The sequence below is a fragment of the Atheta coriaria genome, unplaced genomic scaffold (assembly GCF_025399875.1).
Source record: "Atheta coriaria isolate IRGN ID8LTWV9N9 unplaced genomic scaffold, Caltech_Dcor_3.1 hic_scaffold_7_pilon, whole genome shotgun sequence".
Taxonomy (NCBI): Eukaryota; Metazoa; Arthropoda; class Insecta; order Coleoptera; family Staphylinidae; genus Dalotia; species Dalotia coriaria.
In genome coordinates, this window is record NW_027045449.1 from 12,749,171 (window position 1) to 12,772,026 (window position 22,856).

General features: G+C 40.0%; 1 protein-coding gene, 1 long non-coding RNA gene and 3 other non-coding genes across 9 annotated transcripts in view; 3 read left to right on the plus strand and 2 right to left on the minus strand.

Moving 5' to 3' along the window:
* LOC135795272 (uncharacterized) overlaps positions 1–15,734 on the minus strand; it is a 134,160-nt gene extending 118,426 nt beyond the window's left edge. Inside the window, exons 1-2 of the long non-coding RNA XR_010549056.1 lie at positions 15,397–15,734; positions 2,544–2,593 (exon numbers count right to left, since the gene is read on the minus strand). This is a non-coding gene — a long non-coding RNA (uncharacterized lncRNA). The remainder of the gene's footprint in view (positions 1–2,543; positions 2,594–15,396) is intronic.
* On the plus strand, positions 9,940–10,012 carry TRNAR-CCU (transfer RNA arginine (anticodon CCU)). Its single transcript has one exon. It is a non-coding gene; the product is annotated as a tRNA-Arg (tRNA).
* On the plus strand, positions 10,651–10,723 carry TRNAR-CCU (transfer RNA arginine (anticodon CCU)). Its single transcript has one exon. It is a non-coding gene; the product is annotated as a tRNA-Arg (tRNA).
* TRNAR-CCU (transfer RNA arginine (anticodon CCU)) lies at positions 12,491–12,563 on the plus strand. Its single transcript has one exon. It is a non-coding gene; the product is annotated as a tRNA-Arg (tRNA).
* A 721-nt stretch (positions 15,735–16,455) lies between the features above and the next one.
* LOC135795271 (tetratricopeptide repeat protein 14 homolog) lies at positions 16,456–22,815 on the minus strand. 5 transcript variants are annotated; one of them, XM_065306896.1, is made up of 11 exons: positions 22,684–22,815; positions 21,992–22,380; positions 21,751–21,879; positions 21,276–21,496; positions 19,757–19,894; positions 18,470–19,693; positions 18,333–18,413; positions 18,052–18,269; positions 17,770–17,958; positions 17,107–17,711; positions 16,456–17,052 (listed from the first exon to the last, which is right to left on the minus strand). In XM_065306896.1, exons 2-11 carry the CDS (start codon positions 22,346–22,348, stop codon positions 16,756–16,758), a joined length of 3,459 nt encoding a protein of 1,152 aa, XP_065162968.1. In that variant the 5' UTR covers positions 22,349–22,380; positions 22,684–22,815; the 3' UTR covers positions 16,456–16,755. The 5 variants fall into 5 exon arrangements, with proteins under 5 accessions (XP_065162968.1, XP_065162967.1, XP_065162964.1 ...); XM_065306895.1 differs by having other exon boundaries at positions 17,107–17,575; positions 17,633–17,711; positions 17,770–18,269; XM_065306892.1 differs by having other exon boundaries at positions 17,770–18,269.
* Positions 22,816–22,856: the final 41 nt, after the last annotated feature.

A 22,856-nucleotide genomic window follows, 5' to 3' on the forward strand; every position in this document is an offset into this window, starting at 1 on the left:
AACGTATTGAGTTCCAGCACGCTTCCGCATGCTGTCGCTAAAGTCACTGGGCAGCCATTACGATATTTTTAAAAACACTAAACGATTTGTTTATGCATAGAACTATTGCTATGCTCGTTTTATTTTCCGCATTATGCTTGCAACATTAGAGAAAACAATAAAAAGTTTTCCGTGCGCGTTCGCGGGCGGACGTGCCGCCATTGTCTTTGGTCTCTCAATACAATATTCGCAATATAATAGTGGAGTGGAAGTGGAAAATAGAATAGAACCAGCGAGAGCATGCATCAGCATTAGAGCCGGGCCGACCGCGAGACGCGCGGAAGGCGGTGCAGGCGCGGGGGCGGTCGCGAGGAGCGGGGACGCACGGAACTGCGACGTGAGGCAGGAGCGGCGATGGAACGACGACGACGACTGAACGATGAGTATCTATACAGATGGGTTTTCATTTGATTATGAACAATGGAAGGCGAACAATGGTTGTAAGGATGCACCCCCAGCGCAGCGCTAGACAAGTACACATTTAAGGACAAAAGCACGAGACAATTGTATCTTAAACAGAAGAAAGTTCCGAAGTTTTCGCAAAGGAAAAATGCGTCGACACACGGTTCCCTATAGATATATTCCGATGGATACTTTTGAAGGGGTGCTCTTTATTTTTTACACGACTATTCACTGGAATCGATGCTAAAATTCGAAGTCGATGAAAAGTGTAAGTAGAAAAAGTCGAAGATAAATGATATTAACCTTGATTTCCAACTTTGATTCGCACAGGACGAGGAGCTTTTATTGTGCTTGTGCTTAATTCCACTTTAGGCTCGGAGAAGTCGTTTCGTAGCGGCACGTCCACAATGCATTACGCCATGTATCCTTTCGATTCCATTTCGTATTAAGAGCCACCGCCTTTTATTTACATTGCGATTACTGTATAATTCAACGCGGCTTTCTTTTCATCACGTTCGGAACGATGTTTCGCTGTCTCCTTGCTTAATCCATTTCCTATTATTGTCGATCAAGAGCCGTAAATATATATCACAGCTTTATTGTTACTTTTTCGTGCTTTGCAAAACGAGAAATGATAAAGCAAAGCGAAAACAAAAGGAGAAAAGAAAATAAGAGCTTAAAAACTTTAAACTTGGGAATGTTTAACATTGAACCAGTAGGTAATTATATATTGAATTACATACTTTTAATCAACATCGGTGGTTTTAACTTGGTTTTAATCAACCAAGGATATAAATCTTAAATGATAATATAAGTGCAAATGTGCGTTTTGTGTGATTTTGATAAATTTTGATAAAATAATGTTTTTGATGCTTTTTGTCGCAAAACTATAACTTGCAGAGTATAAGATAAGGGGTAAAAGTTTAGTACCTAGTATAAATTCAATCATAATTATAGTTTCTGTATATTATTCAAATCGAGATGGCGCTGACATGCATTATTAACATTTATCATTTTTTAAAATTAAAATTAGGAATTTTATCCAACACATAAAATGTCAGCAGCTAAATATTAATTAGTTATTAATTGAAATAGATAAATCAAAAACACTTGATAGACAAAACTTGAATCACAATTAATAATTTTTGGATACTGTCATAATATTATGCAATACCTATTATGCAATCACGAAGTATAGATATAAGGAGTCCGAACGGTATAGGCTTTTTTGTCGTAGTCAAGTATCTATACTTGTTATAGATATACGTGTTATGCAATGACTAATTTTGATTGTTAAATTATTATCTGGCAGTTTCAATAAATAAAATTTAACTAAATACCTACATACACCATCGAATGCATTAAGTTTTGTACATTTTTGAAATATACCTATATGTGATTGAAACTAAACCCTATTCATCTCAACCTTCGATCATCAATATAAAAGCCGAAATTAACACAAATTTCCAGGCGACATTTGTCCCGGCCCGTCTGCCTTCCGTATTGTCATCCTTCCTCGGCTGACATAATCACTCGGCGTTTGTATGAATTCGTGTGCATGCACCACAAGCGATGCGAAAACAATGGAAATTGCGGTCGGCGTCGGTGATTGCTGGGCGGCTGCGGTGGCGGCGGCGGCGACGGCCGCCACTGCACCACCAAAACGCGTCCGCCGAGAAAGAGAGGAAACACCCTTTCATCACCAAGGAGATATGATGGTATTGTTTAGGCAAACAATGGGCAACTTTTGTTGTCAATGTGGTGACATGCAAAGAAGTCATTTCGGCATGCTCGCTCGTTCGACGAGCGCGGGCGAACGAATTGAATGACTGTTCGACGCTCGAGAGAGGCTTCCATTTTCGGTGCGCATCGAAAATATGCCACTGCGATCCTTTGCTCTCGCACTAAAGAAGCAAGGGTGGCGCACGTCGAACAATGACTATGTCGATACACGGACAGGACAATAGTGCAAGCGTGGAATGTGTTGAAGATGCGCATTCAAAGTTTTATTGATGAGAGACACTCTTAGTCACAATTTTTTTCAGTATTCCACCCAAAAGTTACATTTTAAACATTTCAAAAAACCTAAAATGTCAACTTACCATTATTAACTGTAAATTATCCTTATTCATTGCAATTCGTACTCGTCACACTGCAACAGAAATTAAATCAAAATTATTTATATAAAAACGCAACAAAAATTTGTGAAGATGTATCTTGAATAATTTGAGTTTCAATGTAAAAAGGACAAAAGGACGAAAGTAGAATTGAATAATGTGCAATCGCATTGTGCGCGTTCGGTTGTATGAATTTATAGTAAGCGCGCGCGCCGAGAAACCTTGGTAATATTATAATAAATTTCCAACAAAAGCTGTTGAAAATGTATTGTTATGCCCTGTGCTTTCGCGATTATTCAGCGTCGACAGCGTCGAGCTAACCGCCGCTGACGTCTACTCTTTGAATCCTGCGGTTATTGTGGTTTCAATTCACTTTATTCTCTAATTCTGATTCAGGTTCTTGATTCAATTTCAGTCTGTTTCAATGCGCCACATATTTGTAGCCGACTGGTATTATTCTAATTGTGCTCGATGACTTAACTTAAACTTTCATGCACGATCCAGGAGTGAGTGGTTTTCCAGGAACTTCAGAAGACTAATTTTACACCAGTAACAAAAAAAAATACAATAAATAATCATGATATGAACCAATTATAAATTTTAGTCAATCTGCAATTATTCTATTTTGTATTATGTAAATTATATAATATAAACTTAACGGAAGGTTGAATTCAAATATACATTGTGAAACCGAGAAGTTACTGTTTTCGGAAGATGCGCAACAGGTGGTTACAAGAAGGAGGACGTTGCAGCACTCCCTAAACACACGCCGGGCGCAGTAAATCAACGTTGTTTACTCCTTGCGCTGCTGATTTTCTTCATCCAACTTACTCAAACACCTTTCACGCGGAGATTAACATTCAAAAACGAAATACTTATCGACAATTGACAATACGCGATGCATTGTCAAATTTAAATTAACAACATTACGCCGGCAATAAAGGCGAAGCGAGGATGGTTATAATTTGATAATAAATCGAGCATACAAACGGGCAGAAATGAATGACGATGGCGATGTTACAAATGAGACAACGAAATGGAGAGATGCAGAGAGCGCGCCGCGGGCGTATTATGTTTTTCGAGCAACAAAAAATGAGCGATCCGAAGGTGCTCAGCATGACAGCGTCTCTTTTGTCGGCGCGCATTGTGGTACGCGCGCCACGAACGTCGCTCGCATGAGTGTGAATGGTCGACACATCCATCGACAGATAGCAAATAATCAGTGAATAGAATACACACAATCATAATACGAACAAAACCGAATAATTAACTGCTGCGTTCGTGTCTATGTGGGTTTTTTAGGTGTTGCAGTTATTCTATGCCAGCGTCTTGAAATGAGTAATTCAAGCGTAATCAAGTAAATATGTATTGAAAATAATTCAAGAGTTAATTTGTGTCAATTAAATAAGTATCATACACATTCGTATTACACATTCGATTTATTAAGTTGGGACTGGCTACCGTGGAAAAATTCGTTAACCCCCATCAATAAATAAAAATACATTGAGTTTTTTCGTGAAATGATTTTACAAAATTTCATAATTAACTTGGGTCTAGTTTAGAAATGCGCATATTTTTGTTTTCCGGGAAGGTTTTTTTTTAATAATTAATTTTTATATAATTTTTTAATAGATTTTAATACATGACAACAATGTCAATGACGAAAATTTAAAAGAAAGTTTTTGTCACGAAATTGATTTTGAGCATGGTTAGCAAACTTCTAATCAATCAAGCCTTTAACGTCTGTTATAGCACCGTAGCCAAAGCTCCACCCCGTGACTAAAGCCCTTGACAAAAGTACTTTAGTCACGGATTTGGCGGTCTGTGTTTAAAGTACCATTTTTTGAATCTAAAAGTAATGGAAAAACTGGCACTTTAAAGATAGATGTAAAAAAATTATTAAATTTAATATTTAACAGATCTTAATGATCTATGCTTTGATGGATTCGTTTTTATATAAGAATTATTATATAAGAGGTGTTGAATAATTTAAACATTTTTACCATTACTATATTGTCTTAACACCTCGCTGCAATAAAAATACCCTCAAAAGTGTTTGCCCCGCAATAAATTAAAATGGCGTGTGTCGCACCTATATAGGCCTATGAGCATCTGTGTTATAGGTTAGTGGTTGCATTGTTTACGGGATGGCGCGGAGAGGCGCGTATTTTATCAATGCTCTCTCTATATGTCATCGCGCACTCAAATTATTACACAATGGTCACAGCGGCGCAAGCGAGAAGTTTGGAGTGGGGTGGCGCGGGGGCGGCCACAGTAAAGAGGAGCGAGCGCGCGCGTTCACTCGCCGGCTTTGTTATCCGGTGCCGCATTGTGTCGCTGTCAATTAACCTGCATTGAACGACTATTCTGAAATATCCAAGACAATACGCCCGCCGAACTACGAACGCGAACCGCGCGCGATGAAGGCGCCGGAATTGTGTTCAACGGCCGCGCGCTTTCGAACGCGACGGATCCGCCGCCACTGCCGCTACCGCCACCGCCATCATAATTTATCTCTGACTTTACACTGCGTGTGCAAATAAATTTAAAGCACCAATTTAAATTTTACTTCCTTATTTATTATGATGTGATTTCAGCACATGTTCATTTGTTGGAGTGTTTTTGTGCGGTTATTGGCAAAATCATCCAATCGAATTTTCCATATACAACATTTTCAATAAATTCATCAACGCGCAAACCAGTGCACTTAATACAGCTGACCAAAAGTATTGAAATGTCAATGGAATCGCTTGATTTGAATGACGAATAATGCCATCATCATTGTAGAATTCATCGTCACAACACAATACAATTAATTTTCTTTTCATTTAAATTATTAAATTATTTCACTAGTACGTGATTAGACCGGTGATGTAATGTCAGCATTTGAATTATTCCATTTTATTATATCTAACTACTGTCTGATTGAACATTTATTATATTTTATGTTTTAGATAAAGTTGTTTATTGTTTATGTATTTTTATACTCGTAATTGTCATTTTCAGTACGAATTGTTTTATACAGCGCTGTTTTGCATGGAAAATTCATTATAAAAACAAACGGCCATTGTGTTTGATTTTATTCAACAACTAATGTTACAGTCTGCATTGAAAGGTATAAAATTAAATTACTGTTCCAGCGGAAAGCGAAAATCATAAATTTACAATGAATGTGTGCATCGCACGCATGATTAATCCAATAGCGGGGGTGCCACATGAAAAATACTGCAGATTCTTGCCCATTCGATATATATTTTAGTGAACTACATTTAAAGCACGCAGAATATTTATGAAACAAAAATAAAATCGAATTTGAAATAATTGGAAATGCTTGCGAGTGTGCATGGGTACGCTGTGGAGGGTGTTTTTATGGATGTTACCATCTGCATGTGGGGCATCGCTTTTATTTGTTCTTCTTTCAACAGTGACAGCAACGCGGCGCTTTTTTTTATGGATGATCATTGTTGAATGGTTCATGTTATCGTGTTTTGTTTCGGTTACATTAGGGTGGTCGCGCCCCGTATTGTAGCGTCAGGTGATTGCGATGACGTGAAAAAGTGAAGACAAAAGTTTTGTAGCAAAAGGAAAATATAACGCAGTGACATGTGTTTTACTAATTGGATTTTTTCATGTGAAACGTTACTATTTCTAAGGAATAAATTAGTAATTTAATCTTTAAGTAACTGAAAAATATTTTATAGCACTTCGACTACGTTAGCGTTGATTTTAATAAAAGTTGTTTGACTAGTTGATGTCTTGTTTCTTGAACTTATTATGTTCCGATTCCGCCAATAAGATTTAAAAATTTATTTTAAAGAAGTGAGAAATGTTAATAAGAACTCTTCCCGTTTGAATAGATAACTTTAACAATGATTGAATTTTCATGTCAACCATCATTTTATTTTATATATTTTTCACTCTTCTATTGAACTTTTTTGCAACAAAAAGTAGCAAAATGGTAAAGAAATTGATTTCAAAAGCTCCCTATATAAGTTTAGTCGCAAAATTAATTTCTGAACATAAAATAGTTGATTTTATTATTTTCCCTGCAATTTTTCTCACTTTTTCTGATTTCGACTTCCTTGAAATTATTTCAAAACCAAAACCGAGTTTTATTGAGAATATCAAACGTGAATTCATATTGATACAAATTGATAAATTTTAAATATAACTTGTCTCTGGTTTGAAGCAAAATAAAAACGGCGCAACAGTTTTTTGCATTTATATGCAGGTTCACGAGTCTAGCGTTGAAGCGAATGCATAATTTACAAAACATTGAAAAGCGAAGACCGAAGTGAAAAACAAAGCGCTGAAAGAAAGCAGGCGCGCAAAGAAAGAAGTGAAAGAACACAGTTGAACACAAAAAAGGACTTTGCATTTGCAAGAAATCTTGAGAAATGTATAAAAGACAATGGCCTTCATCCACTCCACATACCGTTGGCGGGGCGCAAAGGCATAATGGTTATGTAAAAAAGCGAGTCAATTCATCGGGGGCCGGTGCGACCAGCGCACACAATGCGCGCACACCGACATCACCGCCGCCCATTTGCCGGGAGGACTTCAGAATGCATCGGACGCACATGCATGAGGCGCGTTCGTTGCATTCCTGCTCTTCGCTCTTCTTTGCGCACGACGGTGATGTAACAGCGGCGCGCCCGCCACAATGGGCAAAAAGAAAGGAGTGCGAAAGAATGGTAAAGATGGTTAAAAGAATAGCGGGTGCGGACAATGAAACGCGCGTTGGCAGCGCAGGGGAATGCAGGACGATGTGCGAGAGGTGAAAGAAAGCAAGTCGCGCGCACGTCCAACACGCGCGCTGCCCGCGCATAAAAGAAGTCACTTCTGTATAATTGTGTAAATAAATGACGCCCTTTACAAAAGACCTATGCGGATTCACATGTGTGGGCGACGTGACGTGACGCGACGTGACGCGACAAAATCGAAAACATAAAAAATTACAAATTATTCTCAAACCTCGTTAATATTTGACCTAAAAAGAATTTATTATAATAATATCCAATTGTTTCATTACCTCACTATTATTGTTTATTATTTTTGAAATACATATATTCATATACGCAGCCGGTATGAATAGAAATAATATATTAAATGAGCAAACAAAAAGGCAACGAACACCGAATCGCACAGAACTCGCCGAAACAGCTCGTAATTGCGTCCAACGCCAACAAAAACCAACCGCGATTCGCGCACCTCACAATGGCAAGAGAGATTGCCGGCCGCGCGGCTTCGACACTCTGTTCACAACGCAGCTTCTTCATCTTCACGCGCATACAGACACACACACGCACCAAACATGGAAGAATGAAATCCTTTGGCGGCGTGCACCTACAATGCGGCACACATTTTATGATAAATACAGCGGCACGTTCTATTCGTGTGCGGCGTGTATTCATTCAACAGCTTTATGAAATATTGTTATTTAGTTCCATGTTTAAATAAAACAAAAGCTTTATTATAATAGCAGGTACTTCTTTTGGCAATAATGATTTTAATTTGTAAACACTCGCGGCGTGTATGAAAAGAATTGCATTAAAATAGAAGTGCCCATTGAATTTGTTGTAGAAAAAAAAAGTTGACAAATTTTTGATTGTGCTGTGCGGTGTAATCCCAGCTCCTTCGCCAATATTTAAATTTTTTTGAAGGATAGCAATGTATTATTTTTGTGCTGTCACTCACACAGTGAAATATATGAACTTTCCATTGTTATTTTTGTGTAAAGCTTAAAGAATAAAAATGCGAAAGTAAAAGAAACAAAGCGAAATGATGAAAACACGACCCCGCCAAGAATTACAAGTTTTTCCAACTTTAAAGCGCTTCGGGGTGAACAATTTCTGCATGTGAAATTAATTTAAAATAATTTTCGTATGGGGTGAGTGGTTGAAATCAAACGTAACCGCCAAAAAATGCCTGCTTGCGTTGAATCAAAGGCGAAAAAAGAAGAACGCATGAAAAGCGGAGGATTCCAATGTTTTGCTCAACATTTCCAGAGCGAATCCGGGCGCATAAAGCGCGGGACGATGGCGACGACGACGTTAGGCGGCGGCATCAGCGGGAGCGGAATGAAAGAAAATAAATAATTCCATTTCACTTGTTAAAAATATCAATAGCGCGCCAGATAACTCGCGATGTGGCGCGCTTTTGTGCCACGCAGATGAATATTATAAAGGGACAAAGATTCTACAATACAACATACACAATGAACACAATAGTGCGCCCGTTGTATTCAGCATTGTATACATATAATAGAACTATAGAAGCAAGCTTAATGCCATTTCAAACATGCTGTTATCAGCAACGTCGGCGGCGGCACCAGCAGCGCCGGTGGGAGCGGAGGCGGCGCGCCGACCGGGCTCGCGAACAAACGCCGGGCGACGGGGCTTCAATATACACCCGACATAATGCCACATGTGCCTCGCTTCCTATACATCTATCTAACTGCCGCCGCACGCCGCTCCACGCCCGCTCCCCATTCGTCGCGCATCGCACATGTATCCTGGCCGGCGAAATATGTGTTGCAGAGAGCGCGGCTAATTGCCACCGTCTCCAGACAGGAAGTTGTAAATCTGAGCCGAAGAATAGGCACCAATATGGCCCATAAATGCATTATTCAGTTAAAGGCCGCAGGATTATTCATCACCTTCATCAATGTCTAGTAAAATAACTAAATCTCACATCTTCCGTAAAAAATAATAAATTGATTATTATTATCTATATAATAATCTAATTCAATAACATATCAAAATATCCTGCTTTTCAACCCCCTTATTTTTAAAAAATGTGAATAGAAATCACAAACCCCCACACGCCACGCCGGGTTTTCACCGACTCACACACTCGCGTATTCATACATTTAAATTTCACATTCGCGCAAATTCGTCGTTTCGCCGGCGCGCTGATGGAATTGTACGAATCGCTCGATGTCTTTCGTTCGCAGTTCGTTCGACGCGGGCCCGAAACATCCGACACAACAGGACCGGGTGGCGTGCGTCGCCTCCGCCGCCGCCGGCGCTCAGCGCCGCGCGCGATATTCACCTACCCACTCGAAATTAACGCTATATTCAAGAGGATTTTCAAAGACGGCATTGTGGCTACAATTTACTCTTATTCATAACATTTTCTAAGGAGAAGCCAGTTTGACTGTGTGTATTGAATATACTCATATGCATGGCAGCATGGTGCGGCGAACGTGGAGAGAAAAATATGGAGGGAGTCGTGTGTCGATTCAGACAAGTAAAAAGCGAGCAGAGTGGAGCGAAGCAAATAGGACTGATTAGATTTGCACGGCGAACAATTGTTTAAATATAGAATTGTTTTTGTCCTTGTGATTTGGCGTCAATATTTTGATTCAACAGTGACGCAAGCCCCTGTGGCCTAACGGATAAGGCATCTGCCTCCTAAGCAGGGGATTGTGGGTTCGAATCCCACCAGGGGTACATCGTTTTTTACATTTTAAGCGGGCAAAGAAATAATTATTAATTAAGGAGATATTTAATAGGTATTGAGTATATAGTTGTTGAATTCAAATTATTGGGGAACTTTTTATTGCCTTTTGAGAGGTGAAGTATGAGAAACGAGAAATAAAATTTCTCGCTTGTCATAAAATCCCTTGTTGGCTTATATGATACTATTGAGCAATCATTCTGCATCTTTATGTATGTAGTATCGGAAATGGGTATTGGCCAATTGGCCATTACCAACGCGTAGTCTTAAGTATATGTACTTTGTTAGCATAAAGCATAGTTTTAGAGATGTACCGAGTGCGAGGTAGAATGTTTGTAAAATATGAGCGCAGAAGAGTTGGAAGAAAGGTTGCGAGGCCTGAGGGTCACTTTTCTGACCTAAAGGCAGGCAGAATAATATTGGCGTTAGACTAGTGAAGACTAGTGTTTTGTTATTTCTTTAAATATTTTGTGTCAATTTAATAAATTGGATAAGCTTACTCCCTGTTTTTTTACATTAGAATTAAATCCGATCTTACATGTATATCGGCCTCTTTTAAGATCTCTTATAAAAATACTGTTCCGCACAAGAACCATTTTCGCAATTATAGTCAACAAGTTGTTTTTCATCCGCCCCTGTGGCCCAATGGATAAGGCACCTGCCTCCTAAGCAGGGGATTGTGGGTTCGAGTCCCACCAGGGGTAGGGGCCTTGTTTTAGTAACAGTAAAGTTTAGAAAATGACTGTTCAACTGACTATACAACAGATTGGTGGTATCAGAATGAAGTTTTTCCATTGACATTCATATAAAACAATATCCGTATTTTCCGCCTCAACTAGGCTGTTATAATTTTTTTATCAGTATTTTGTCCTTAATATCAACTTATTCATAAAAGCGTCTATCCAACAACTTCACCATAAACTGGTACATACAGTGGCGGATTATGCTTCAGTGAGGCCCTAGGCGCAAATCAAGTTTGGGGCCCCTAAATCCGAAAAATTTCAAAAACGGTTATTAGCCCAGTCATTTGGTAGTTTTGCCTAGAAAATAGTGCGGGATTGTTCAAAATTGGTATTCATATAGATTTCGATGTGCTCTTTACGAATTTAAACTTTGCCACCTCGTATCTTGTGCGCTCGCGCCATCATCTTGGAAAAATTGTGTCTAAGAACAGTTTTTTGACCATATCACCTTTCCGACTCATTTTACGATAAACATATCTATATAATAAATTATACTAGAGAAAATTTCCTATATTTTATGCAAGTACCTTTTTCTTGTAAAATTAATAGTTTTAGCGTACGGGCGCCGCAAAGTCTACTTTAACATTCGTTTTTGCCAAAAACTCATTTCCACACCACTATGAGGTAGAGTACGTGGCGCGTTTTTTTTATCGTGGTATCCCCAGTAGGCAGCACGCACTATTCCAAAATTTAATGGATTATCTTCCGATTCGCTCTTCGCGATGGACCAGGTGTTGTGCGTTAATTGTTTTCAGGACCGATCGAAATATCACAGGTAAAATTTTCTGCCATACTATCCGCGATGGGATTATCGTTTTCAATGCTATCTTGGTTCTCGAGTTCATCGTACGTGTGCTCAAAAACGGTACAAATACAAATTTACTTTTCTTGCCTTCTCTTGGGCAAAGATTTCAATAATTTTGTCGTACTCTAGTTTTTTAAAAATATCATTTTCTATGAACATTAATGCGAAGTCATTTAAGTGGTCTTGTGAAAGACTATTGCGCAGATAGTTTTTGACTCGTTTTAAAACTGAAATGTCCTTTCTCCACTTGCATTAGAAACGGGCAGAGTCAAAAAAATTTGCAGTATTGTGCGTATATTTGGAAAAGTTGATTTTAGACCATTACTTAATGTTGCATACATTTCATGTGGATCTCTAATATTTTCTTCTTGTATGTATTTTAGAAAATGAGTTAACTCATCAGTGAAATATTCTGGCTCAATATCTTTTTCATACTTAGACAATAATCGCTCTACACAATTATTAGTCTCAACACGGCTTAATTTTAAATCAAAGAAAATTTTAAAATCGTTAAGAACATTGATATAGACATCGCCCCTTCGAGTAATTTCTGATGTTAATACATCACATGCAATATAAAAAATGTTGACAATAAAAAAATTTCTTTACGAAAATGCTGTATGTACCGTACATAATTAGTTAACTAATAACATATTCATATAAGGATAATCTACTACGTTAAATAATCCTAATTGAACGTAGAGTTGATGGACCAAAATTCTGTGTCTGAAAACTAATATAGCCCTGCGATTTCCCAATGACCATTTTCCTCAAACACAAATTAAATAAATGCCAGGGAAGCGAGCAGTTAATTCAATGCTTTTAAAGAGTTCCAAAGAATTAATTTTCAATTACAATTTGCGATTTCTGCTATTAAGGTGCTCTAAAAATGTTTTTTAAACCAAATGTATTCGTGCACAATTGCCCCTGTGGCCTAATGGATAAGGCACCTGCCTCCTAAGCAGGGGATTGTGGGTTCGAGTCCCACCAGGGGTAACTCTTTTACATCAAAGATGACAAGATACCAGGAACTAAAGATTTCGAGATAACCTCGTCAAAATTGGCCGGCTTCACTGGCGCTTTGATTTCCGCCAGCCTTGATCTGCATTGACTTTACTTGACCATGCCGAGTCGAACAGGCAACAATAGACAAAACCCAGCGCGACAAGTTCATCGTTTCTTGTGTTTCTCGTCATTGTGTCGCTCGTTATTGTCTGTCGTTCCCAGCGTGCGCACTTCCACATTCACGGGGCAGCCCCGATTGTGCGCCCGCGTATTATTATGTTCTGCAAGTTGCTTTTATACCCATCGATGTGGCGCGGACGGCGGCGGTAGCGGCAGCGGCGGCGTGCTGTGTGTATGGGTAATGCGCGATTGTGAAACTACTATAAGCGCCGTTACATTTCAGTGCACGTCGTGACTGGGGAATCATCATTTTTATCCATGACAAAATTTCGACAATGCGAACCTCATTCTTGCGCCATTCTCCGTCAATAGCGAGGCGATATAGAGCAAGGGCCGAGCGAGTTGAGGCGGGGGAGGCGCAGAAGAAATCGGCGGTGGTGTGCCGAGCGCCGCTGACCAAAAGCAGCCAGCAGGCCCCGCAACACAGCAATAGCGTGATGCGATGCGGCTGCGGCGGGCCGGCGGACGACTTCTGTAATGGCTCGTACTACAATGGGACGGTTAACAAAGAACCCGCTGGACCATTTTCATAAGCTATTGTAGTTAGGTCGCGGACGGTGACTGCATACAGGTTGTGGCGGCAAGTGAATTCCCTTTTGATTAAGAACATGCACTGCACCTACAAATAAACGCACCTGTAATTAATCCACCGTAAAAATCCAAGAAAGAAAAACTTTCAACCTCCTTTCCAAAGATCTACATTAAAACCTCAACAACCATAACATTTTGTACGCTTTAGATTACGGAACGTATTGCCAGACATTCAATTACGCGATCATACCGGGATCATGGCGTTCTATATCAATATTTCTTCTGTCAAACAATGAAAGTTACTGAATTAGAACTAATGACTTATAATTTGATCCATTCCGTATTATATCATTAAATTGAAGTTTTTGACACGTGTTATTTCTAACGCCTTGAAATCCTAGCAGAAATTAACATGTTGATTGAAATATGTGTTCAAACAACGGTTCAAGTTGAGTGTTTTGAAATGAAAGATAATTATAACTAAAAATTAATTTATATAGTCAATTATTTGCCATTTGGTTTGATATAAAATTAATTATAAAATTAAACTAACAGGTGCAATATACAATGTATAAAAAAAAATTAAATGAAAAAAAAAATTCGGAAACAGTCTGTAGGACTTTTAAATTTTTCGAAGATGATTTTAGCCACCCCCTTTTTTGAAGCTACAATACAATATGTATCAAATTACATTCCATCATCACCGAAAAACTTTTCACTTCCTTTCCATTATCAGAACATCCATTTACGGCAACTATTTTCAAAGTTATTTGAACATGGGGCAGAAAAACGCATTTTCTCTCAACGTACGCACGCATGCATTTTTCCAAACTTCATACTTTGTCCGGGGAATCAATGCCTATGCCTACCATTATGCTAGTAGTATGGGGGTGTCGGATGATGATGATACAACTGATGATCACTTAATGTCGCAATCGTGACAACCGTAACCGCTGACATAATGTTCGCGACATTAAAACGCGCCGCACCAAAAAGGGGCGAACAAGCGCCAATGTTGGAACGCGCACTACCACATTAAATGAAACATTATCTACGGCGCATCATCGTAATGTTCGATGAAAAGTTTGATTGTCGGCAGTCGGCACGCGGTGGCCCAAAGTATCGTGGGGTGAGTGCGGCGCGGCCGCTTGCGGTTTGCAACACGACACGTGTTTACATTGAGGGCGAAACGACTTAATGTTGACTTACAACGCGAGACTAGATAAAGAAGGATATGCTTTCTTGTTCTCAAAGTTATTATCAAATCTAAAAGTGTAATTTAAAAATATTAGATTATTCTCTTTTTTGGTTAATAAAAATTGGGGTTGAAAAGTGGTGCTGAACAGTTGGCACCGCAGGGTTAAATTTTACCTTTGTAGTGTCCATGTGTGGTCATTTGAAGGGGTTAGAACATAAATAATACTGAAAGTCATTCAATAAAATGATTAGCAGATGTTATGACAACTTGCAGTTGATGAATTGTTGAATTTAAGAGCTTGCCATGGTGTGAAAATGTGTTCAAAATTATTAACGGAATGTTTTAAACTAATATTGAAATATTGCATGGAAGAGGATGTTTTAAAAATCTTTCAATTTACTATTCATTCTACTATTGGTGGAAAAGTGGTGAAGTAGAGCGCTAAGCAGACTTGTTGTGACTTGTGAGATAATCGCGCACCCTCGTCGGGCCTACCTTCACATTTGTGCCTCAGCCGTTATTAATAGATTACAATTATACACCAGTCATTACAAATTTTTGAGAATGCTCAATTTGTCTTTGACTTATTCCAAAACTTTCATCACAGCAATTTCCTAATAAGCAGTAAATATAAACTATTCTTTTTTCACGAAGTCTCAATAACGCGAAACCACATTCAAAAATGTTGTTAATAATCTAAGTACAATTTCATTTCTTTGGCCGTGCATAAATTTAAAATAACCGCATGTGTTCAATTATTTAATAACTTACCATGCTATCAAACCGTGCAGATTTCAATTAACGAAAACAAACATTTCAAACTCGTTGATTCTTGTTTCCCAAAGATTTATTAAAGCAATTGATATTCTCTATTAAATATAAACATTTATTATCAATCACAGAAGGCAAACTTACCATTATCTTCGTATCATCTAAACTAAACTCTGCAGGATGAATTAACGTAATCCACCAAAACGATTTGTAAAATCCCATGGTTTATTAATCATCACCTCACACTAACTTGAACACTTTACAATAAACACCATGTTGTCATGGTTGTTTCCAGTTTGTTTATCTCTGATGCGAAACAGTTTACACGCGTGCGATGCGCTCGCGCTACCCTCATGTTGTCTGCGCTGCGGGTGCGATCGGCGTGACGCCTACAACGAGCGTCCGCGTGTTACTGGCGGGATGGCGCGTTCGCGGCCGGTCGCGGCGCGAAGAAGCGCCTCGCGGGTCGCGCGGTGCTGGCGAAAGGCGAGCACCGAGCGCGATGCGATGCGCTGGCCGGCGAACGCCGGGGACCGAGGGGACCCGACACAATACAATGCCCCATCATCGCAACACAAAAGCCGCTGATACTTGAGCCGATGCAATGGCAAATGTATGAATACGCGCGCCGAACGTCGGCCCGCACAATTCAGCGACTATTCAAAGAGCATTCGTAAATGAAAGCGATAGAAGAGCGCGAGCAAGTGGAGGAAGAGGCTGAGGCAGAGGCGCGCATACCGCGGTGTACCACCATCGCCGACACGCATGCGTTCGACGTGAATTATCATTTTGTATGAGCGTGTTTCGATTAATTAATTATTGTGCGTCGCGTTCTTCGTCATTGTCATGTACTTTTCGAGTTCAATTATATTTATTTGTGTTTTGTTTTGTTGCTTCAAGGGCCAAACGGAATAAAGGAACTGCTTTCTTTGGAATTAATTAATTAAACTTTAAGTTTAATTAACTTCTAAGTAGGTTTTGAACGTGTAAATTTACAGAGTTCGTGCATGCTGATTACCGCAAACTGTTATATCAATCATGACAATAAATCACACCTTTAGTGCCACCGCATCCTTCCAGGAAACCGAAATATCGATAGTAATAATTTACGACATGCCTTATCACCTAGCAACCGAGTTGGGGGGGTAGCAGAAAAAGTTGAACTAGTGTAGTACTAGCACTACATTAAGAACGGAATGCAAATTTATAGGTTTTCAGTTATATTTGTCATCTAAGTATCGATAGCAGATAATATGTCGCATGATAGAATCAGGAACACCAAGAAATAATGTTGTGAGATACAAAAAACATTGACTCCAAATCATTTCTATAAGATAAAACACTCACACTGATGATAATAATATTGGAACTGATCGTATCCAAGTTTTTCCAATCAAAGTAAAATCAACAATGTGCGAACATAGTGAAGTTTCAAGTAAAAAATAAATCCAAGCTGTGTACCATTAAATATCCGTGAGCACACAAACAGAGATTGAATCGAATTCAAGCTTTAGGCTTGATCAAATCTTTGTTTCGTTCAAGCATATCCTCCTTTTTGTCTTTCTTTACCTTATTCAGGAACTTGTCCATCTCTTCGATGTTGGTTTCGGAAGGGAGGTCGGCGTCTTTCTTGGAACTACCGCCACCGTCCTCTGCCCATTTGCCATCGTAGGCTTCGCGATCGACAAACTTGTCATTGCTGTAATCGTCGCGATCTTCGCCTTCGGACAACGGCCCGTCATGCTTCACAGGACCGCCCACACTATCGCTGTATTTATTGATTTGCTCCTTTTCGGTATGCTGCCAACAGTATTATGTAAACCAACGATAACAAAAAACATGTTTATAGTATACCTTCTTTTCGCGTGGTTCTGCCGATGGCGGTGAATCCCGTTCACGACTATTGCTGAACGAACGACTGCGATCCCTCGATCTGCTTCTATCGAAGCGCCTGTCACGATTGTCGCGATAACCGCCACCTCGCTGGAACCTACCCCTCGGGCGTCTCCCTCCACGATTATTATAAAACCTGCCGCGGTTGTTACCGCCTCCGCCACGGAAATCTCGATCGTGGATGCGTTCCCTGTAATGATTATTACTGTTGTTACCACCACGGTTTCCGCCGCGCTGGAAATTGTTGCGGTTGTTCTGGAAACGCGGCTTGTAGTAAGTGCCGCGATCATTGTATCGTCCACGGAAACCTCCACGACGACGCCGCCGATCGCCAGAATATGATCGTGATCGAGAACGACTACGTGAGTAATACGATCCAGAGCGAGACCTGGATCGGCTGTAATACGATCTGGAGCGGCTGCGGTAACTCCTAGAACGTGAACGAGATCCAGTACTTGACCGTGACCTACTGTATTTGCCTCTAGACCTCGATCTGCCCCTGCTCCGAGGCGACCGGCTTTCGGAGCGTGGACGTCCTGGTGGCTCTGGCGGTTTTCCACGACCATCTATAAATTATTCAAATAATTATATCAATTATCCCAACCTATATTAGTGTATTCTTACCATAACGCTGAACAACACCAGGAGGTGGACCTTGAGCATTCTTTGGTGGTGTGACCAGTCGGAAGTTACCAAACTTGTCCAGCACTACTTGACCTTGCGGTATCGGATTGGCTTTCGGCACCATGCCCCCTTGATTGCCCTTCTTCTTGGGTCCTCCTTCCATCATCATATCTTGCTTTGGTGGCATTCCTTTATTGCGAGATTGTAATTTGTCGTGGGGCAGAGGCGGCAAAGGTGGTTGCTTTTTGGGTGAATCTGGACGCATATGATCACCGTTCTTACCTTGCAAATTCAGGGGATCGTCTTGCCAATCCTCGCGCTCCTGCTTGCGCTTGAAGCGAGACGTCGACGCCGTCGAAGGACCCACATGCATTTTCCATTTGCCGCTACTAGTCATTGCGGATGCTTCTGCAACTGCAAGACGCGCTTTCTGTTCGCGTGTTGGTGATGGCGAGCCAAGTGAACGCTTCGGGCTTATAGAACCTCCTTCACCCTCAGACCTATTCACACAAAACCTTTATTTATAAAATCTGAATACGACCTTGTTGTATTAATGCTCCTACCTCTTGACCTCATTCTCCAAAGCGTAGTATGCACTCAATTTCGCTTCCAATTCATCAAGCTCTGTGTAGTTTTCCAACAGTCTGTAAACGAATAGTTGTAATGTATGAATACATATTAAATTTAAACAAAAACACACCTTTTTCCTTGTCCCAACTTTTGAAGTAAATATTCCTCATCATCTGATAGGACAACACCATGTTTCTTGCTGCGCTTGCCCTCCTTGAGTCCCAATTCCTTCTTCAGCGCATCGCGCAACTCATACTCGTCCAATTTCCGCTTAAGTTTCTTATCCTTCTTGCGCTTCTTACTTTCTTTTTTCGATTTCTTGTCCTTCTTCTTCTTTTTCTTTTTATCATCTTTCTTGTCCTTCTTCCATTTGACGCTCTCGTCTAAAAATTTTCTTACCTTGTCCTCATAATCGGTATCCCCTTTGGTTTGCTCCAAAAAGTTGCGCAACTTTGTCTCGTAACTCTCCTCGACGGTTTTGGTGGCTTGAGCTTCCAAAGAGAACTCCATAGAAGGTCCAGCTGGCTTGTTAAACTGATAAGCCGTAGCGGCCTCATGGGTCGGATCCATCATGGCCATGCGCTTGCTGAGTGGCGACAGCGAGTTGGCCTTTTCTCTGCGCTTCGACTTCTTCTTGCTACGCTTCTTGAAGTCAGAGTCCCCAGAACTAGAGCTGGAGTCACTCGAGCTGCTCGACGAACTGCTGCTGCTGTCATTGCTGCCCGAAGAGCTGCTCGAAGATGTACTACTGGAGCGACGGCGACTCTTACGCTTCTTACTTTTCTTCTTTTTCTTCTTCTCTTTCTTTTCTTCCTCCTCCGACTTCATCAAAGTCTTGTACGGATCAGTCAATTCCGCGGCTTGCGCCTTTGGCAAGTTGGGCAACAGAAGTTCGCCGGGTTCAATTAGATTCTTTACCGGTTGAGCTTTGGACTTCAAAAACTCCAAACTGTTCATTGCTTCCTCGTGTCTCGGAATGATGCTTAGACAACTCTGGTAAGCCTTTCTGGCCTCATCAAATTTATTGTCCTCTTCGTAACTACGCCCCAAGGCAACAAGAGTTTCGCCCATGTATTTGCGCGCGTTTGCATGATTCGGATTTAGTTTGAGCGCAGTTTCAAAGTCCTCGATCGCCTTCTGGAAGTTGCCGCTGTTAGCGTACAACGCGCCTCTGGCGACCAGACCTTCAACGTTCTTAGGATCGATATGCAATGCTTTGTTCAAGCATTGGAACGCCTCTGTATGTCGTCCGGCTTTGAAGTGTTCGATACCGTCGGCGACGTTACTGTATGCCCACTTGCTCGCCTGTTGCTGACGAAGCTCAATGGCGTACTCTCCCTCAGGAAAACGCGTTCTGTAAAATACAATTTTCATACTTCAGAATGGAAAACACGACCCTCATGTCAACCACTATTACCTCAGCGCTGACAGATTGCTGCAATGCTTCTCGACGCCGAGCAACGCAGACAAATGCGCAATATTGTTCGGATTGTTGTAACCGACACTTTTCTCGAGCACAACGTCATAGCTTTCGTTTTTGTGATCGAGAGCTTTCCTGTAACGACAGATAAACAGCAACGGTATTATTGTCATGGTCCACAGAAAGACGCTACTTCTACACATCAACAACAAACGCAAAGTGGTTGCAATAAATTACAGGAAACGATGCTGCAGTTGCAACTTCCATATTGTCGCATTAAAATCCTAAAAAATATCACTAATACTTCGAGATTCTTCAACTTGTAACCGCCGCCCATTTAGTCGATTATTTCGATCGATTGTGAGTGTAATTGGGTAGATAGCTTGAGCAAGAGTTATTATATTCATTAGTTAATACATACCCAAGTCATCGACACCAATGTATTAATGGATCAATGTAAGTTTTATCACCATTCACATGGCTCATGCATTCCAGCTCTGTGGAGTACTTTTCTACATGGATATTTCGATTAGATTCGTTATTTTTTCACTGTTTAGAGCTCTGTTCAACTGGTTTTTGCCTGCCTTTTGTACTTATATTTTCTTATACTGTTGTTATAAAAAGTACTTTGAAATTTATAGAAATTACTCGTTTTTCTCAATCAATACTGTGAAAAAGATGTAAACTTTTAGCACTCGTCGCAATCATAATTCAATAATTAAGCACCCAAGTATGCTCAAAGTGTTCATCAATTGTCCAGCTATTGTATCATCAGAGAAATAACAAGATGAACACTTCACATAATCAAGTGCTCGAAAAACACAATAGCCCATGATGAAAAAATTGACTAGAGTATAGTTATAATTGTGATTATTAAGGACATCTCACCTGGTGGCAAAATAGTATTCGGTACACGTTCGCCGGGAACGTTTTTACGCATATTGCGAATATTTGGAGGTAAAAAGGACACAGCAATCAAAACAACACAATAGTGGACGCTTAAAACGCTGTGCAACGAAACCCAATCAATCAACTTGCGACAATTGTGCAACAACGTTCCGGTGTTCACTTCGTTTTTTTGGTTTGTAATGTACGAGCGAGTATCGTTTTGTATTTTCGTCGGCAATTTGCGTTTTCACCTTTATGCGTAATCGCTGGTACTTTTTTTGGTTATCGGATAGATTTGTTATTGTTAAAAACTAGCGAAATGTAATTTAGAAAATCGTTCAATAACCTACGGACAAAAACAGCACTTATATACTTGTCGTGTTCCGGTTGAATTACACTCGCTAAAAGAAAAATAAACAAAACGGTTATGTTGCACGTGCCTGGAAAAAAGCTTGTATCGATCGCAAGACGTGCGCAGATCCATTAAATATCCATGAGCCGGGCATCATCAAACTTATTAAGCAATCCTCCATCCTTGGCGTACATTATTATACCAATTAAAGTTACAGAGTGACCGAAGTTAGAAAGAAGAACAAGGCAAAAGATAAGAATTACGTGTATCACTCACTTGTATGCCAGCGGAAAATCGTCGGTGCTAATCAGTCCCAGGGCGGGACTATGTTCCGGATCTTCGGACTGCCTGGTGGTACCTTTCATACCACACATTATTTTGTCAGTGTCTGCGATCACCTCCAGAACTTCGCAGCAAACAGAATCGTTCATCATATAGCTGCGGGTCACACCTTTCCGATCAACCGCTGGTATTATATTAGCAACTGGGCAGAAAGCCTATGGATATTAAAATTCATTAAAAAATCATGAATCATATTGTTTTGCAGTTTAGCTAAACATAATTCTGTTTACAATAATTTGACTTTTAAATTTCAAGGGCATTCAAATAACTTATAATGTTATCACTTTAAAGAATGTATGATAAAGTTTTAATTTGCAATGTAAACAGCTTAATTGCATATTTAATTTAAATTAGGGAAAGCCAATGTCTATCAAAATTAATTCTTAGTCATAATAAACTTATCACCCACCTTAACATTGATATCAGCTACATAATGAACTGTTGCACCCACTCCTGTGGTGCAAAGTACCTTTAACATCATGCCAGACTGAGTTTTGCTCACAATTGTGCCCAAAATTAAGTCACCTATCTTGACATTCTGAAAGTAAACACATATCTAAATAAGTTATTTGTGCAAAACATCATTTTAGACATAACATAAGTAATCTAATCAAAATGTGTATTCATATTTTGAATATAAATGCATATACCTCTCGAAAGTATTTCAATCTGCTTTGCTTGTCAACAACACTCATAAATGTTTCCAATGATGGCATCACAGCATAATGATCTTCAGAAGATCCAGCTTCAGTAGACCCATCAATTTTCTCCATATTATCATTAGAGTACAGCACATCTGCATGCTTGACAAAAAACTGATGCATTTTTAACCTCTTGGTCCTCTCTTGAAAAGACAGATACATGCTCCTCTTGTTGTACACAGCAAAATCCAAATCTTTGATTTTATTCAACTCCAGCTCACTCCGCTCATTCTCCCAGATCTTTTGAAATTGCGGCCCATGATAGTTGAGGCTGTTTGTCACCAAGTCCAGATTAAGAGACTCCATGGTCGGAGCAGCCTTGGTGACTACCCTGACACCTGTGAATTAATGAAGTTTTCTAATCAAAACCAACATCATATCTCAATACATTAAGCGTTAGGCACGTCGCAAACATTGAAATTAAATATCATTCGGGTTTTGTTTGCTTAATAACCATTAATTTTTATTCGTTCAATTTGCACGTATGTATGTATTCAAGCCGCCCATGTATCATGGGTGCGAATCGATTTATCAGTACGGCGTCGCTCTAAACGCGTTTCTACGACTATCTAGAAATGCGAACATAACATCCTGAAAAAGATTTAACTCTCGGCGCGATCGCATTGAGAGAATACACTTACCTAATTGATATTAATTAGAATACTAACACACAACACAACTCAATAACGAAACATCGGAATCATCACGGGGAGGCGTTTGGCGGCGTGTAAAATGGCGGATAACCTTGACAGCGTGCAGCGACACAAACGCCGCTAAACGACAGATAGGCACGCCACCTCTGAGAGTGTATAGT